General features: G+C 41.5%; 1 protein-coding gene across 2 annotated transcripts in view; it reads right to left on the bottom strand.

The window, feature by feature from the left end:
* CDH8 (cadherin 8) overlaps positions 1-18,666 on the bottom strand; it is a 190,902-nt gene that overhangs the window by 89,110 nt on the left and 83,126 nt on the right. For both annotated transcript variants that reach the window (XM_007059249.4, XM_043526361.1), the window contains exon 4: positions 11,736-11,855. In XM_007059249.4, the coding sequence (XP_007059311.1) occupies positions 11,736-11,855 (120 nt within the window). The remainder of the gene's footprint in view (positions 1-11,735; positions 11,856-18,666) is intronic.

Here is an 18,666-nt window from a genome sequence, read left to right as displayed (position 1 = left end):
CTCAGCGCTCATACAGACTAGTGGGATTCTACATTTCTTGAACACAAAAGAAATTATGTTAAGATGTGTGTAAAACTTTCCCTCAGTTTCCATTAGGACTAAACTTCACATTGGTCACAATAATTTTAAAAAACATTTAGCCATCAAACCATCCTCCCTGGATATTTACCTACTTTTGAGTGCTGTCTTGGATTTTTGGGTGATTTTTTTTTTTGGTATGTTTATTTTATTTTATTTTTTTTGGTATGTTTATTTTATAATGAGAGAAGGAACTGTCAATGTCGTCTTTATCAGGATCTGCTAATTTTACTCTAATTCTCTGTATAAAGTATTATATATATAATATACTCATTGAATAGTAGCACTGAGTTATGAGTTTGTTTAAGATTCAAATGAAAGAGGGCACAATTCTACTTGCTTGCTAAACAAACATTTTAAATCTCTTAAGACCTTAAGTGTTGGAAACTCTATATAAGAACCTAGAAACTGTTGTACTTTATTTGTCTAGATCTACCACATTTTGAATATTTTTTGTGACTGCTTACGTATTAGGCTTCCTTTTAATTAGACCTTGCACGTTTCCCATTGTGTATGAACTAACAGCATCTACATTTTCCTCCATATATGCATCTCTCTGTCATTTAATAAAATCTCTTGAGATAGAAGCTGGTATGTTTTAGAAGACCCTATCTGGGTTTCATAGTTATGGGGAAAACGGTCTTTTCATCTGTTCTTACCAACTATTCAATTTATTCACTCAAGCATAAATTTTCAAAGGTACACACAAAAAGTGAGAATAGATGAGATTGTTTTATGAGTGAAAAAGGCAGATGAACATTTTTCACTGCATATCACATATGTAAACCCTGCATCCTTAGGATTTCATTTTATTTCTAATAGTACTCTGCCTAACTATAATTGCCCTTGATATTGCAGGAAGAAGGATGATACCACGCACTGAATGAGGCAGGGACCTTGTGGAAAAAAAATAGTATGCAGGTTAATTGCTAGGATCATCTGGGTGCATCTCGCCAAATCAATTTGCTGCTATTGCAAGGACCTCATGCACTGGTATTTCTCGGTCCACCCTATTCTCTGCCAGTAGTTTAGTCTCCTGAGGCTGAATACTTCAGTCTAATCCAGGTTGTTGGGTTCAATACAGGTGTAACTGAGTGGGAGTAGTAACCTCTGATGTGCAAAAGGTCAGGCTAGATGATCTGGTGGGACCTTCTGGCCTTAAACTCTATGGTTATTTGTCATTAGAAATTTCGTATCATAATGCATATACCCAAGGGGGCCAGAATAAGGTTGCACAAGAAATCTTATATTCAAGTATTTCCGAACGTTTCAGTGCTTGACTTTGCAACCTTGATGTTCTTTTAATGTAGATGTTTGAATATATTATAGAAGTAGTTACACTTGTTATAGAGATTGGCTGAGCTTGTAGGGTTCTCTGTGGGTCTTCAGCAGCTCAGCCCTCTGACCAAGCCACATACGCGGTCTTCCCCTCTGGGTATACAGTCCTAAGTTCTTATTATGGTACTGGTATGGGGCCATAGCTCTTAGTCTTCTTCATAGAGGCATTGCCTTCTTCAACCACCCAGCCGGGGCCCATCTCAGTACCCTCAGCTGCTGTCCTTTTCAGCAGCCCTCCCTGGACTCAGTCTGCAACCAGATCAACAGGGGCCATCTCGGAACCCTTGTCTGGTCTACGCAGGTTCTGCGTTCAGTCCCCTGGGCTCAACCTGCCTGCACTGACCTTTCCTTGGTCCTGCTGCTCACTGAACCAGCCAGGCACCCGGTCTTTGGCAGTCTTCCCTGGGCCTGGCTTTGTCTGGTGAGCTCTCTGCAGTGACCTGTCCATGGTCCTGCTGTTCGTCTAGCCAGCCTGGCACTGGGTACTCCCCCATGAAGCTCCACAAAGCAGCTAAAGGCTCTGTTCTGCTGCTTGCCTTTTATCTGGCCCTTCTGGCCCTTTACTGGTCGCTCCAGCAGCCCCTCTGATTGGCTGCTCCTCTGAAGTCACTCTAGCCTGCCTGGAGGACTTCTCACTGTTCTATTCTGGGGCAGGGTGACACAGGGCCATGAGAACTCCGGATCTAGTCCATCCTGCCACACAGGGGTAGTCAATAGGTGGATTGTGGGCCAAATGCAGACCACCAGATGCTTTTGAACCGACTGACATCTTTTTATTTGCTTATACTAATCATCATTATTGTTATTGCGGTGTGAAAAATGTTTCTCTGGAGTCTGGACCTTGACTACACCTTGACAAAAAAGAATTCATTCTATTAAAGAACAAAATTAATCAGACAGAATCAAAAGTCTGCTCTTCATACTACATATCAGGAAGATACCTCAGTCTAATATAATCCATTAGCATTGTGAGGTGATATAGGTATTGATCTGCAGTGTTAGAAATACCAATATTATTACTACTTGGTAAATTTTAGAAGCAGAAATCATCCCTTTAGAGTCCAGACTCCTCTGTTCATAATGTTCTGTTCACTCCTATTTTCCAACCACAAATCATTGTAATTATTTTCAAACGTCCACAGTGGTTAAATCTTTTCCTTATGAATATGAAAAGACAACTCTTCTCCTGTTGTGATCAAGGGGCCCGATCCTACAGCTTTTACCCATGAGAATTATCCTTTTGACTCACGAATGAAAACAAGGACTTCAGAATTTAGCCCCAGGGCTGCAGCACAAGCAATCTCTCTGCAAAAGACTCTCCCTACTGGGTCATCACCAAGACAACTCACAGGATCTACTAAGGACAGTTAGCCTTATAAATGCCTTAACACATCTCCTAAGGATAAAAGGAGCTTAGTATACAGTGACAGGAAAAACTGCACACTTGCTTTGAAAATGTGGCCTTCTGAGTGCATCTTCAGCACTGCTTCTAGCACTGTCAAACAAAGAAAATTCTACTTAGTGAAGCCAAAAATGAATCACTGCTTCCCAGATTTTGAAACCGGAACCAGATTCTGATTGGACACACCGATGATTAAAATGGAGATATTCCACATTTACACCAATATAATTGTGATCACAACCTGGCCTGACATTTTCCTTTCAAACACTAGGAAGAGCAAGAAGAAAGAGCTGGGAAGATTCTCTGTTTGAGGCATGACAGACTTGCCCCACACCAGTGTAGATTCAAAGATAACAACACTGGAAAATTCCTCTTGAGCTGTCTTGTCCAGCAATAGTGAGGAGGAGAGGTGAAAAAAGGTAGTACTCGGCTCTACCCTCTTAAGCTGTGCCCATAATCCTATGTGTGGCTAACAATCTTAAGGGATCTACTAAAATGTCAAATATAAGTCTGTCAACAGCTCTAACATTGAAATTGACACCACTGGGGTTCAGTTTTTAACAGCCCTTGTTGATAAATGAGAGTTAGTTTCCACTTCTTTTAGAACTAAGGGGCCAAATTCTGCTTTCAGCTGGAGCTGGGTGAAATTTTTCAGATGAATAGTTTATTTGCCAAAAAAAACAGTTTTGGTTGACCTGAAACTATTCAAAAATTTGACATGAATTCACCAAATTCTCTCAGACATTTTTTTCTCCCCCTCCCTCAGCTAGATTCACAAATGAAGAAGAATATGGTGATGATCCCCCCTTTTAACATCCAGCCCAGCGGCTAGGCTACTCACTTTGGATATATATGGGAGAACAAGGTTCAGTGCTCCACTTTGCCTGAAGCGGAGCATGGATTTGAACTTGGGTTTCTCAGGTGACAGCCCTATTTACTGAGTAATAGGGTATTTAGGGCAAGTCTTTCTCAGGGCTTGTCTACACTTACTGGGCGATTGACACACGGGAACCAATGCATCGGTCGTTGATTTACCGGGTCTAGTGAAAACCCACTAAACCGACCACAGATTGCTCTCCTGTCAACTCCTGTACTCCACTGGATCGAGAGGAGTAAATGGAGTTGATGGGAGGGCATCTCCTGTCGACATCGCATAGTGAGGACCCTGTGGTAAGTAGATCTAAGCTATGTTGACTTGACTTATGCTATTCCCGTAACTCAAATTGCGTAGCTCAGGTCGACTATTTCCTGTAGTGTAGACAAGGCCTCAGTCTCTCCTGTTGAAGCTGTTCTACTTTGTATATAATATTTTAATAGTCTTTGGGCCATAGAGAAATGGAATTGAACTCGAATCTCCCACATCCCAGATGAATGCCTTAACCACTGGGCTAAAAGTTGTACAGGGGAAACAACCCCCTTCTCTAGCTAGTGTGTGAATCTAACCCATTAAAAACGCTAGGAAACAAAATCTTTTGGGTTGAACAAAATGTTTTATTTGACCCAAAATTGACTTATTCAATTAACTGAAAATTCCAAAAGTGTTTGGAGTCAGTTTGACTTCAACCTTTTTTCTTTTCAATTTTTCAGAAGTGCTAGCAAAGCACCCCACCCCCCAAAAAATCGGTTATTTGCCCAGATAGACTCTCATTTACGTAGGTGCAAATCCTATTATTTTCAGTAGGTGTTATACCTATTTAACAGAATATAATTTAAACCACAGGTTCACTCTGTCTGCATGCTTATTAAGACAGCACAACATTCAGTCTCATTCAATACACAATCAAAAGAACTAGAAAGTTACAAAAAACTATTTTAAATGAAAGCTTAAATCTGCAATAACTAGTGCAGCTCCCACACAGCATTAGCTGGTAAAGAGAGCCACAGAGCCATGGCTCAATCAAAGCCCAGAAGAACACAGAGTAGCTTCTCCCGCTGTACTAATCCCAGTAGGGTTTAATTCTAAACTATTTAGAAAGCCTCTAGAGAAAATGAGGACTTGTGGCACCTTAGAGGCTAACAAATTTATTTAAGCATACGCTTTCATGAGCTACAGCTCACTTCATTGGATTCATTCAGTGGAAAATACAGTGGGCTGTACAAGTCCTCATTTTCTTTTTGCGGATACAGACTAACACGGCTGCTACTCTGAAACCTGTCTAGAGAAAATGGTTCATCTCCCTTCCGAGGCAGTTCATTACACAGCTCCAGATTGCATTTCTTGTATCAAAGCTCAATTTTCCCCATCTCTCTTTCTAGTCTAAGGATGTTACTTCTCCATTTTACCACACATAATTACAATAATAGTCCCTTCCCCTCCCTCTTATTAACACCTGTCTAATATTTGTGCAATGATTTCATATCCTCCCTTAATCACATTTTAATCAGTTTATACAAATAAAGTTCAGTCAATCTCTCATCACATCATATTCTTTCATCACTCTCACCTTAGTTGGCCACCTATGAACTTTCTCCAGTTTCTCCAATAGCCTTTTTATAATGAAGAACCTTATATCTGCTCGCAGTACTCCTAGGGCATTTTTCCTAAGGCTATACAGAATGTAGCCTTTATTAATAAACTAGGTGATTTCCCAGCTAGACAGAGGAAGTCAGTTGTGCCAGAAACGTTTGTAATGTAATGTATTTTATACTGTTTATATTATTTTGTTTGTACGCTATTCCGAACATGGTTGTGAAATGAGAGGGAGCAAATAAAGACTGAAGAATGATCAGAGTTAAAATACAAGACTCAGGCATGCCCATTTGCAGGTGCAATTTCTACCATTAGATTGGCTTACTCATGTATGTTCCAGCTTGAGAACCACCAGGTATCTCAACTTCAGCAGTATGGCCCAGGGAGAGGGGTCGGACCAAGTCCCAAACCATTTAGGCCTTTGTCGCTTAAAACCAGACACGTTGAATTCCACCTAGAAACTCATGGTGAGAAGCACATCACACAGTGATTAGTCCCATTCAAATCAGTAGGCAGTGGCTTCAATTCAGCCCTTGCTTGGCTCACCAGAAATTAATGGGACCAGTGAATGGCTAAGGTACTTCTCAACACAAGTAACGGTGGCGGGATATAGTTTTTATTTTGTAGATTCTCTAAGACTTGCAATATGAGTTAGTCATGGCGGTCATGTGTGTGATATGAACACCTGTCATCTCTCAGTTGGATTGGTTTCCTACGGATGTTCAACACATCTGCATCATGGAAACCCTTCAGTCACTAACAATCAGGGCTGAATTCAAGTCAATGACCTTGTGTGAAAGTTTCCATATTCCTCTGACAAATGACCTCAGCTCTCTAGATCTCCTGGTTTGCATGTTTTTTATCTCAGTTTTATTGAATCAGACTCTACCCATGACACCCAGACCAGGTCTACAGTACCAGCACTACAGCAGCACAGGTACGGTGCGGTACCTGTGCAGCTTGTAGCTCCATAGGACACATATGTCCTACATCGATAGAAGGGGCTTTTCTAAGTGTAGTTCATCCATCTCTCCAAGAGTGGGTAAAAATTCTTCTGTTGACCGAGCCATGTCTACCCCCAGGGATTAGCTCGTCCTAACTGCAGCACTCAGGGCACAACATTTTTCACAGCTCTGAGCCACATACCTAGGTTGATCTAATTTTTCAGTGTAGACAGGGCCCCAGTGAGCAGTTCCAAGACAGCCTCTTTTAAAATGTAAAACATTTACTGCTTTATAAACAATCAGGGTTTCCGTTTGAATAATATACTGTGCCTCCTAGTATAATAAAGCAATATGTTAAACTGCAGCCTTCACGAAACTTTATTTCAAAGACAGTGTAGGAGTTACAGTATTTTAATAAGTTCATATGAAATGTAAATAAGTCAGACAGTTGAAAATGTATTTTCTCTGACACCTCTATATTGTAGAACACCGTGTCACTTCAGATTATGTTCCACTATGATATTCATATTGTAAAACTGACTGTTGTGATTTAATATCCTAGGAAAAGCTGAAAAATGAGAACTATTCTTGAGCATCTTCTTGGGGAAAAAATTGTAAGTGTGTGACTTACTGGAGAGTAAATGCAATTTGCATACCTTTATAAATAATATCAGAATCCTGTCTTAACACCGAACATTGGAAAAATTAAGCCACGGCTCCATATCTGTCTGACAAGCTATAGTTATGATTTATGGATTTATAGTTATGATTTAGTTATTTAGTCTAGTGAGAATTACATCACTAATTTGGTGTCATAACTTGGTGTCATACAAAATCTTCATTTAAAAAATATTTATTTATTTTTCCTCTCTAACGTATGAATTAACAGCCCTGTTAAAACTCATCTGTAGAAGAACCCATGCAGGTGGAAAGGAGGAGAGAATTATATCCAGAAAGTATTTTCCTCAAACTGTGACAATGACATTTAATGGAAAGATAATTACTGGATTACTTTCTGGGATGTGCACTATAACCTACATAATAGAGTTGGAAAATCATAATTTGAGAAATACTATGAAAATGCATTTTTCATAAAAGGTAATGGAAAATGACTGTTTTAAGCATGGGTCTTCTACCAATACTTATGTCTATACATGCAGCTACACAGAAATGTGCCAAACAAACTGAAAACCAGTGTCAGAGTCTTGACTAAGGATCTGATTCAACAAGATCCTGTAGCCCATTTATGGCAGGTAGGCAGGTGCAAAGAGGAAGCAAGGCAGCCCTAAGGCTTCCCAAAGAATATCCCCAGGCACAGCAGTACAGTGTACACAAGGCAAAGAGACAAGTCTCCCTGCGCTTAACCATCTCTGCTGTGGTGCCCAGTTTACGAGGATATTCCAGGGCTGGGGTGGGCCAGAGGAGGAAGGAAGCAGGAGATGATGTAACTAGGGAAGATCCTATCAGTTCTATGATTTTATACTAACTATAGGGGTCATTGTAACAGAGGCATAAATCTAGCCTGTGCCAGAAACTGAACCTGAATAGAGGAGGCAACAAGCCACCTTCATTCTAACACCGCACTAGGCACTGGCATCACCACAGAGAGGAATCTGGATGAAAATTTTCAAAAGACAGTCATCTCAGACAATATTGTACTGCAACATCTGAGGGATGGAAAATATAAATATGGATTTTTAAGTAGTTCACATTTTTATATGCATCCATTCATACAGGGATGCTTTTATCTGTGGCACAGAATTGTAGAAATAATATGAGTGCACAAATATCTGTATTATATGTGGAAAGCTCCTGCACTTCATATGGATGTATGAAAATGGAACCACAGAGGAAAAAACAGAAATCAGCTACGCTACTTGAAATTGCCTCCTTCTGAAGGTTTTCCTTCATTTTTACATCTGTTTCTGACAAGATCACACTCTAACTACTCCAAGTTGTTATATTAGTGCCCTATCGCCATTGCATCTGAACACCTCTCAGGAGTTAAACTACCACAAATATTCCCACGCTTAGGGTATTAGGAGTACATTGTCCCAGCCTATTCAGCAAGGGAAAAAATACTAGTTGTGAGGCACTCACATTTCTAAGATTAGACGCATATGAGAAAGAGCCCAGGATGTCTACTTTAATTCTGCTTGCTCCTCTGAAGACCCAGACTTTTTGTCTTTGTTAATATGCATCCTCCCCCCACTCCACCTGCTAATGTTAATTTTTAAGCTTTACTATTCAAATTGGAAAGTTGCTGAACTCCAGAAATGCACAGAGAATACTGTCATTTGCATGTTTTATGCATCGCTACCTCGAGGAGGTGAAATTTACAATGCCACAAACTGCTAGGAAATTGTAACTATATTTGATCTATTACTATTGGCTTTCTGAGACTGAATGTAACAACCCATAAAAGTGTCCCTGGTGTGTATCAGGCATTATCAATTCTATTACTCCCAGATGCTCAGATTATCAGGAAAACTTGCTGCATATTTCCTCCTCAGTTTCTGAAAACAGTGCAACTCTTTGGAAGCCCCTTGACTGTAAACCTTTAGTCTACCTGAATAATCCATTTCATCCAGTAACCGTGCAAAGCTGTAGTTTCTACAAGGCTAGTATTCACTTTTGATGTGCCAGATAAATTTTATGTCAATGAGTATTTGTTTAGCCATTTTATATTCTAGACGACAAGGTTATGCAGATGTCATTTCTGTGATTTAATATTCAGTATTAAATACTCCCAGTTCCTCTAGGATCTACCCCCAATAACTCCCCAGCATGACACTGCAATTTGTTTTAAAATTTAAAGACAGGATGATCTGATCTGGTATGCACTGATGTACAGAAATAGAAAGGAACCCTCTCACTCCTCTGTGCTGACAGCCCATATTATACATAGCAACATGAGTCACAGAGCAGCATCCATGGGCTCACTCCCCTTCCCACACAGGTCAGGAGGAAGTGGGCAGGGAAAGGGTAGAGTTTTGGATCCTCCCCCACAGCATGTGAGCCAGATCGGATGTCCTGGTGATGAAGGGGATACAATCTGTGCCAAACTTAAATCTGGGGGAAACTATTTCTCCCATAGAGTAAGGAGGAATCCTGGACCCAGACTGTGGGTCACAATATGGTTCCTGGGACTACTTCTGTGGCAGCACACTTATTCAGGATCTGTCACAATTGAACCCTATATGAGTTAATGCATTTTAGAGAACTGATTTATCACCTTTTTATGCTCACTGAACTGCTACTGATAGCACTGTTGATGAGTGGAAATGAGGTGGGGAAATGTAATACTAATGAAACAGGAGAAAAATCATGATTTGTAGGTTCACAAAAAATCCTCAGAGATTTTACTGGCTTTCATGAAAATAAACATCTGCTTTCCTGGGAGATAAATTGTCATTTCTTGTATTAAGCAGATTTCCCAGAAAGAAAAAGAGCCAATATGAGTAAAAAAAAATAATTGAAATATAAATAATAAACCGAGGGCAAATTCACAACATTTTAGGTTTGGGATTTTTGCCATGAAGGTCATTTTGAATGAAATAAATGAAAAAGCTTCACCTTGGATAAACAAAACACTTTTCAGCTCCTCTTTGAAAGCTGCTAGTTTTGCACAGCTCTTGAGAACAGCTAAAGGACTTATGAACATGTGCATCAGGAGCTGCTCCTTGGAGAATCCAAGAAATTGGTGATCAAAAAGCCCTATTAAGTCTTCTAATGCATCCTCTGACTAAAGCTATATTGTTCTGTACAGTTTATTTTCTAGTGCTTTACCAGGTCTTTCAAATATTTCCAGCAATGGGAATTCTACTACTTCACTTTGATAATAATTTCACAGTATAAAAGATCTCACTGTTAGGTATGGGTTCCCCCGCCTCGATATTCAAACTAAGTTTTCCTTTATTTCATTTTATTATATTACCCTATGGCTATTACCTCCTGGACCACTTTAAACTATTTTTCTTCCTGAAAGATTCTGGTGTCTGAAGCACAGAACACACTGAATACTACATTTGTTGCACTAGATATATACCAATATATCTAACTCTAGTCATTATTATATATAATATTTTGTAATATCTTATGTTTGAAAGGTATTATAGAAACCAAATAATATGTTCTAAGGCCCCAAAAGGGACTCTGCATGGTCAGGCCTCTGCCTACATACATATATGCGGATGCACGATATAGGGACTATGTGGTACTTCAGCTAGGATGAGAAAATTCTTCAATGGGAAGAGGGGACTGCCCTTTGCCATTCAATGGACGTGTTTCTCTCTGGCAACAGGAAATCACTATAATTTCATTGTGCTACATTCAGAAGAGATTTTCATAGACCTGAGATTCACGTAAGGCATGCAATGTATTAATAAACCGTGCTGCAAAAGGACAGTTCCATAGCCATGGTTGCTTTTGATTTTTCTTCTGACCACATGAAAACACTTTATTAGAGTGATCTCTGTCATATTATATGCATAACACACTATTATAGGCTCACAGACACCTCTGTACATTTTATTATAGTCAATGAACAACAGTTTTCCTTGTGCAACTCAGCTGAAGCCAAGAGGAATTTATTTGTGTGTCAAGCAAGGTAAAAATCGGGCTCATTTTAACTGATTTAGGAGCATCATCTAATAATTTCTTCTGAACAGAACTTTTTGGTGTTGATGAAAGATTTAATCTGCATAAGCATGAGATGGCTGCTTTACTTATGAATGGCAAAGTTATTTCAGGTAACTTTAGTTAGACTTTTCTTATCCTTCTGAGGCCAGCACAACTGACTTACAGTAACTAACATGAAAAAATATAAAAATTAACATTGGGAAAAAAGACAACAGAACAAATCTCTCCGAAACATTTCTCAATAGCTTTTTTGTTTTAAATGTGGCATAAGCAGAATAAACAATGTGGGGTTGGCTTTTTTAGCACTTCTTTGAAATGACCTACATTATCAGACACTTACTAATGGCATTGCAAATGATGAGAAATAAAGCCATCTCAAATTCATGCAAATAAAACATATTCTCTGTCCCCAGATCCATCCAATCAAGGAATACAAATATTTCTTAATGAAAGCACACAGTATATTCATTAAAATACCCAAGCCAAACCCTACAGTCTTTAGCCAGAAATTCTAAAGTCTTTTATTAAAAAATATAATATATTCATGACAATCCCCAGGCCAAATCATACAGTCCCTAACCAGTTGTTAGTCATACAGTAATGGGAGTTTTGCTTCAGTAACTTCTACAGTATTGACTTTGGCATTATTGTCAGCATCACTAATAGAGGATCTTTTTTTTAAAACAAAAATCATCATCAGATCACAATTGGAAACGAATCAAATACCCATAGATTACAGCCTGACTAATGCTGACAGACACCTATTTACATATCGTGTTTAAGTGCAGTGAGTGAAATATTCAGAAAATGCTGTTTCTTATGTATATTGTTACCTGGAGAGTCCTAATTCAGGGTCACCTACCTGTATGTGGTTCAATGGAGAAGTAAGGCTGTCCTTCCAAAATGCTGTAAACCAGCTTTGCGCTATTTCCATAAACTGGATCATCTGCATCTGTGGCCGTTACTTTAGTAACAAAGGTACCTAGTTTAAAAGAATATTTAATTAACATTTCAGTTCTTGCCAGAGATTTGTATGTTTCTTTATGAAAAAAAATCAATTTGTTTAAATCTATACAGAAATTCATGAAGTGAGAGATGTTAGTAAAATGAAAAAGTAATCAGTTATGACTTAAAACATTATTCAGAGACCACAGACAAAACATTATGCTTTGAGAAGAAATATGCCACCAGCCTAATGTTCTAGATAAAGCAAAACCTTTTTAGTAGTTGTATTATTTAAGGTTCCTTTATAGAATGCATTTTAAAGTTACTGTTAGATCTATGCAGACTTCAAGCATTTGCAAAGGGAATCATATCAAAGGGATACGAAATACAAGGTTAATACAGTAATACAATATAATATGTTGCACTTAAGTTTTGAAAAAGCACATTTGAAAGAACCTGGCCAACTTACAGTGGCTGCATAGAAAAGTAATAATATAAAGGATTTTTCTCTCTTTTTCTTTGGCTTCCAGCTACAATAATGGTTTGATGTGGCCAGAGTCAAGGCATTATCTCTTGTCTCTGAAATGACTCCCCATCACTGAGGGGGTCCACTTCCCAGCTGCCATTGTGCCTTCACTAACCTGTCTAGAAAAGAAAATAAACAAAGACATGACAAGAAATTGTTCATTTTCCTTCTCCGACCTTCTGATTGTGTAGAAAGCCGCATCAAATCAAACTCAAATGTGCTTCATGGTTTTGTTGCAGCGACTTCTTTTGAATGACTTTAAAAAAAATAATGATGACACTAATTAAGCTAGTTCATATGCGAAAAAGACAATTATCGAGAGAGAAAGAGAATGAGAAAGTGAGACAGAGTTTGAGGGCTGAATTATGCTTCTTGTGAGCTGAGATATGCTTGCCAAGGGAAAGAATAACAGCATCCACCAAGATGTGCCCCCTCTCTGGGTCTGCTGGCATTGCTAGAAATGATGGCTCACGCCTGCTCCTTGTCCCTGTGTGCTGCTGAACCCAGGTTATGCCTGACTCCTGTATGGGAACACTAAGTGCAGGGTCCCCCTTTGCTCTTTACATGCCCTTTGCTCCCCTTTACTGCCCCATATGAGGAGATTCATAGCTGTCAAGTTTTGTGCAACTCTTGACATTTTATGCAAATTATGTTGGGGGCTAATTTGCATGTTTGTAATTACTTTACATATATCTACCCTCTTCAGTGTCTACACATTATCTCAGGCAGTGGCAGGGGTAAAAAATGGAATTACAAAAAATATTGGCAGCTGTGACTAGGGTACGGTGTGATTAGGAGAGGGCCGTGGGTGTCTGAGGGCTATTTGGTGGGCTAGCTTAATGGAGGTGTCTGTGAGGGAAAGTGGTGGCTGGATATAGGAATGAGTTCAGGGGAAAATGATGATTCCCTGGGAAATAGCTGAGTGCCGGGTTCCCTAGGGTAGCTAAAGGTGCTGCATGGGTGGGTCCCAGGGAATATGGGAGTGTTGTGATACATGGAGTTGCTGGGGATGGATGAGCATTGAGGAGAGGAGGGGTGTACGATGAGGGTGATCCTGGTGCAGCTTACTGGAAATGAAGGAGCTTGTGGCTACTTTGAGTCCCTCGCCTTGAGCTTATGGTCTGCCTTGAGTCCCTTGCCTTGTGTCTGCGCTGAATCCCCCATGACCTCTTACTATTGCTCAATCCAACAAGGTGGGCACCAAGCGGAGAAATAGAGTGGCTGCTTGCTCAGCAGGCTCCCCTGAGGCCTTGGCACAGGGGACTCCCCTCCAGCACTCCCCTCCCACTGTAGGTTGAATCAAAACACATACCTCCTTTCATGGGGTCTGATATATGATGTCATTCTACAAAGTGTAACTTGCTTTGTTTGTTGCCCCAGATCACCCTGCACTGGGTCTATGTGGGAATCCTGGCCAGCTCTTGTCCCAGTGCAGGAGACCTTCCCCAGTTCCCTTCCTGTTGTGCTTCAAATGGTCACTCTCTCGGGACAAGAGTCCGCAGCTCTACTCCTGGAGCTAGGTTTAGGGCCTTAGACCACTTCTCCCTCACTAGCCCATTTTCCCCAACCAGTCCTCAAAGAGTTCAGCAGGGTAGCTTTCTCTGGCTAGTGTCTGCCCTGGTGCTCTTCTCCTAGCTCTTCCCCAACTGGATTGGATGAGAGAAGAGTCTTGCCCCACCCTCTTTGCAATGTTCCTGGCCCCAGACCCTTAAAGACATAGTCACAGAAGTTCCCACCACTACCCTGAAGAAGGCAGACTGCCTTGGCACAGGCCCCATCTGGCAGGATGGCACCACAGCAGGCAAATGCCTGCAGCCTTCCCACAGCTCAGCTGTTTGCACAGGAATCCGCCTGGGCTGTGGAAATGTGTGACATGGCAGAGAAATCCAGGAGTGTAAAAATGTACAGAATGTATTACATGACACTTGCAGCCCTGGGAGGGAGAACTTTATCTGGCCTATGTTATACAGGAAGTCAGATAATCACAGTGGTCCCTTCTGGCCTTGGAATCTATGAGCAATTATTCCTAATTTAAATATCATTTCCTATGAAGGAAACAACATTTTCCTGAACACTTTTGCCCTAAACAAAACCAACCAATCATTGGACCCAGTGTTCCATATGATAATTATTTACTTTAATTTGGCAATCGTTATTCCCATGTGGTTAAACTCCTGTAGCATAACATGCCCCCACCCCACGCAAGAAGAATGGAAAAGGCAGACATGGGAGACACACAGAGCCCTGGCATGTGGTGGAGGAAGAAATGGGAAGTACAAATGATAAAGAAGTGGGGAATGACAGGGAGGAGGGGCATGAGAGGGCCCACAGAACCCCTAGCAAAGGAAGAGAGTCATGGCCCACATCTGGTGGGGAGGGAAGAATGGGGAACATTGGTGCAGAGCCATCCCTTGTGTACAGCAAATCGGGGCGACCACTCCAGGGCCCACACTTTGAGGGGCCCCACGGGCCGGTGTGATTGATCAGTGTGGTCGGTCCCAGAAGTGATGGGTCAGTCCAGGAAGTGACATATCCATCACTTCCTCCCCGGGCCCTGCACCCTTCTAGGGATGGCCCTGCATGGGTGAAAGGGGTAATGGGAGGTACCCAAAGCCGTTAGCGTGGGAGGAGGTGCGAGGAGAGTTGCAGGTTGTCCCTGAAATAGAAGGGGATGTGAGAGTGGCAAATGGAGCTTGTGTAGGGGACTATGGGGGGTGGGGTAGAAGAATGCAAGGAATCCCTGGCGTGTGCAGGGAATTCAGTCTACAGAGGCAACGATTTGTTTGACCCTCTAGTTATTTTCATAGAATCATAGAATATCAGGGTTGGAAGGGACCTCAGAAGGTCATCTAGTCCAACTCCCTGCTCAAAGCAGGACCAATCCCCAACTAAATCATCCCAGCCAGGGCTTTGTCAAGCCTGACCTTAAAAATATCTAGAGAAGGAGATTCCACCACTTCCCTAGGTAACGCATTCCAGTGTTTCACCACCCTCCTCGTGAAAAAGTTTTTTCCTAATATCCAACCTAAACCTTCCCCACTGCGACTTGAGAACATTATTCCTTGTTCTGTCATCAGCTACCACTGAGAACAGTCTAGATCCATCCTCTTTGGAACCCCCTTTCAGGTAGTTGAAAGCAGCTATCAAATCCCCCCTCATTCTTCTCTTCCGCAGACTTAACAATCCCAGTTCCCTCAGCCTCTCCTCATAAGTCATGTGTTCTAGTCCCCTAATCATTTTTGTTGCCCTCCGCTGGACTCTTTCCAATTTTTCTACATCCTTCTTGTAGTGTGGGGCCCAAAACTGGACACAGTACTACAAATGAGGCCTCACCAATGTCGAATAGAGGGGAACAATCACGTCCCTCGATCTGCTGGCAATGCCCCTACTTATACATCCCAAAATGCCATTGGCCTTCTTGGCAACAACGGCACACTGTTGACTCATATCCAGCTTCTCGTCCACTGTAACCCCTAGGTCCTTTTCTGCAGAACTGCTGCCGAGCCATTCGGTCCTTAGTCTGTAGCGGTGCATTGGATTCTTCCGTCCTAAGTGCAGGACTCTGCACTTGTCCTTGTTGAACCTCATCAGATTTCTTTTGGCCCAATCCTCTAATTTGTCTAAGGCCCTCTGTATCCTATCCCTACCCTCCAGCGTATCTACCTCTCCTCCCAGTTTAGTGTCATCTGCAAACTTGCTTAGGGTGCAATCCACACCATCCTCCAGATCATTTATGAAGATATTGAAAAAACTGGCCCGAGGACTGACCCTTGGGGCACTCCACTTGATACCGGCTGCCAACTAGACATGGAGCCATTGATCACTACCCATTGAGCCTGACAATCTAGCCAACTTTCTATCCACCTTATAGTCCATTCATCCAGCGCATACTTCTTTAACTTACTGGCAAGAATACTGTGGGAGACCGTGTCAAAAGCTTTGCTAAAGTCAAGGAACAACATGTCCACTGCTTTCCCCTCATCCACAGAGCCAGTTATCTCGTCATAGAAGGCAATTAGATTAGTCAGGCATGACTTGCCCTTGGTGAATCCATGCTGACTGTTCCTGACCACTTTCCTCTCCCCTAAGTGCTTCAGAATTAATTCCTTGAGGACCTGCTCCATGATTTTTCCAGGGACTGAGGTGAGGCTGACTGTCCTGTAGTTCCCAGGATCCTCCTTCTTCCCTTTTTTAAAGATGGGCACTACATTAGCCTTTTTCCAGTCGTCCGGGACTTCCCCCGATTGCCATGAGTTTTCAAAGATAATGGCCAATGGCTCTGCAATCACATCCGCCAACTCCTTTAGCACTCTTGGATGCAGCGCATCCGGCCCCATGGACTTGTGCTCGTCCAGCTTTTCTAAATAGTCCCGAACCACTTCTTTCTCCACAGAGGGCTGGTCACCTCCTCCCCAGGCTGTGCTGCCCAGTGCAGTAGTCTGGGAGCTGACCTTGTTCGTGAAGACAAAGGCAAAAAAAGCATTGAGTACATTAGCTTTTTCCACATCCTCTGTCACTAGGTTGCCTCCCTCATTCAGTAAGGGGCCCACACTTTCCTTGACTTTCTTCTTGTTGCTAACATACCTGAAGAAACCCTATAAACTAGAATCATCTCATATATTTAAAAGTGATATTGGCTTTCTTGTATAATTCAAACTCTAGCTATAATTTACCCAGTGCTTATCAGCTTTGCCATCTTGCAGGATAGGGAGTCTTGCAAGCTTGTCTGATCTACTTCTGCCCTCTTGAACAGACCCGGCCACAGCCCCACCCTCCCAATAGGTTACATTCTGTAGCTGCTGCCCCGAGTGACAATGGAGAGAGTGAGAGAGAGAGATTGATGCACACCCCAATTGGATTAGGCTAAAATAGCAGAAGAGATATTTTCAATTTCTAGGAGAGTGGCAGAAGCTGCAAAATGTAACCTGCTTGCTACGTCAGTAGGGGTGTGGTCAGACTCTTAGAGGATGTGGCTTGGGCAGGGATAAGATGTACCTCATTCAGAGAGCAGTTGGAACTTTCACAGGTGCTTCTTACCTCGTGGTTGTTCCTTTTGAATTTTATGATATTATCTTTAGAAACAAAGGAACAAAACCACGGACTTTTCTGAGAGTTTCTTTTGCCCAAGTTTCTCCTTCTGATGTAGAAAGAAGATCTGAAAGGTTTATTTATTTGTTTAAAAATAGTTTTTCTATTGCTCATTTAGGAATATTTGGCATGTCAAGTCTGTTTTTTTCCTTTCTCAGCTGAGGATCCTTTTTCAGGGATCTTAGAAATATTTGTTCTGAGCTCTCATACCTTAATTGGAAGGTGCATGTGTTAAATCTTTTACAAAGGCATCCTCTGCCCCAAGTGATCATTAGGTATTGGAGCTAAGTATGCCATAACAAAAACAATCCATCCAGTTGCAAAATTGCTTCCCTACTCTGTTGATCAGCCTCCAGCATCCTCTCTCTTGTGATATCATAATTTTACCTCTTCTCCTGTCACCAACAGACCTATAGTTCTCAAATAAAAGAATAAAAAATAAATAAAAACAAGCCATTTTCTCATAGCCCTTATTTATACATCATAAAGAAATAAAAAAGGTCATTAGCCCATTTGATTTTCTTTGCAGGTGACTTTTAATGTGAATGTCTTTTTACCTAATAAAACTAATACACCACTGGCAGAATTGGAAAGGCAGAATATTTTCCAGTCACAGGATCTATTCTCTACACCATACCTCATATTTCCTGAACCACATCTCAAGGGATACCACTTCCTTTTAGTTCCAAGATGACCTCTGTTCGATAGAAATGTGGTGTCCCATCCCCAACACTTTTATTGTTGAAAATGATTTACACAACGAGTTATATACACTAACAGAGTGAATCACACAGCAGTTTGTGTCCCTCATTTTGGATCCTTGTCTCACATTGCATCCTACATCTGGGCCGTGGCAGTTGTGAGGTATGCCACACCCATACATATAGCTCATATTGACACTAATTGGAGATACATGTGCTTACCAAAGCAAATCTTGTCCCATCCATGGCTGTGGAGGACTGCCCTCCTCAGAACTGGGACAGGCAGATCTTAGGATCTTAGCAGAGCTCACAAGCCACTGACTCTACCTTCCCCCATGCCCCATATGTTATGGAGCCCAACTCCATGTGGTTTCCTTCTATGCGAACATGAAGGCAGGACTATGAAAATCACCACCCCACCCTACAGTTGAGAAAGTACTACAAGCACATGGGATTACTACCGCTCTGAGCTGCGGAATCCACAGACATCTCCCCACTCAGCAGAATTCCCCAGATCTCAGACTAGAAACTTA

Source organism: Chelonia mydas, chromosome 12, assembly GCF_015237465.2.
Source record: "Chelonia mydas isolate rCheMyd1 chromosome 12, rCheMyd1.pri.v2, whole genome shotgun sequence".
In the NCBI taxonomy this organism is placed as follows: Eukaryota; Metazoa; Chordata; order Testudines; family Cheloniidae; genus Chelonia; species Chelonia mydas.
This window is presented reverse-complemented; position numbering and strand designations above follow the sequence as displayed.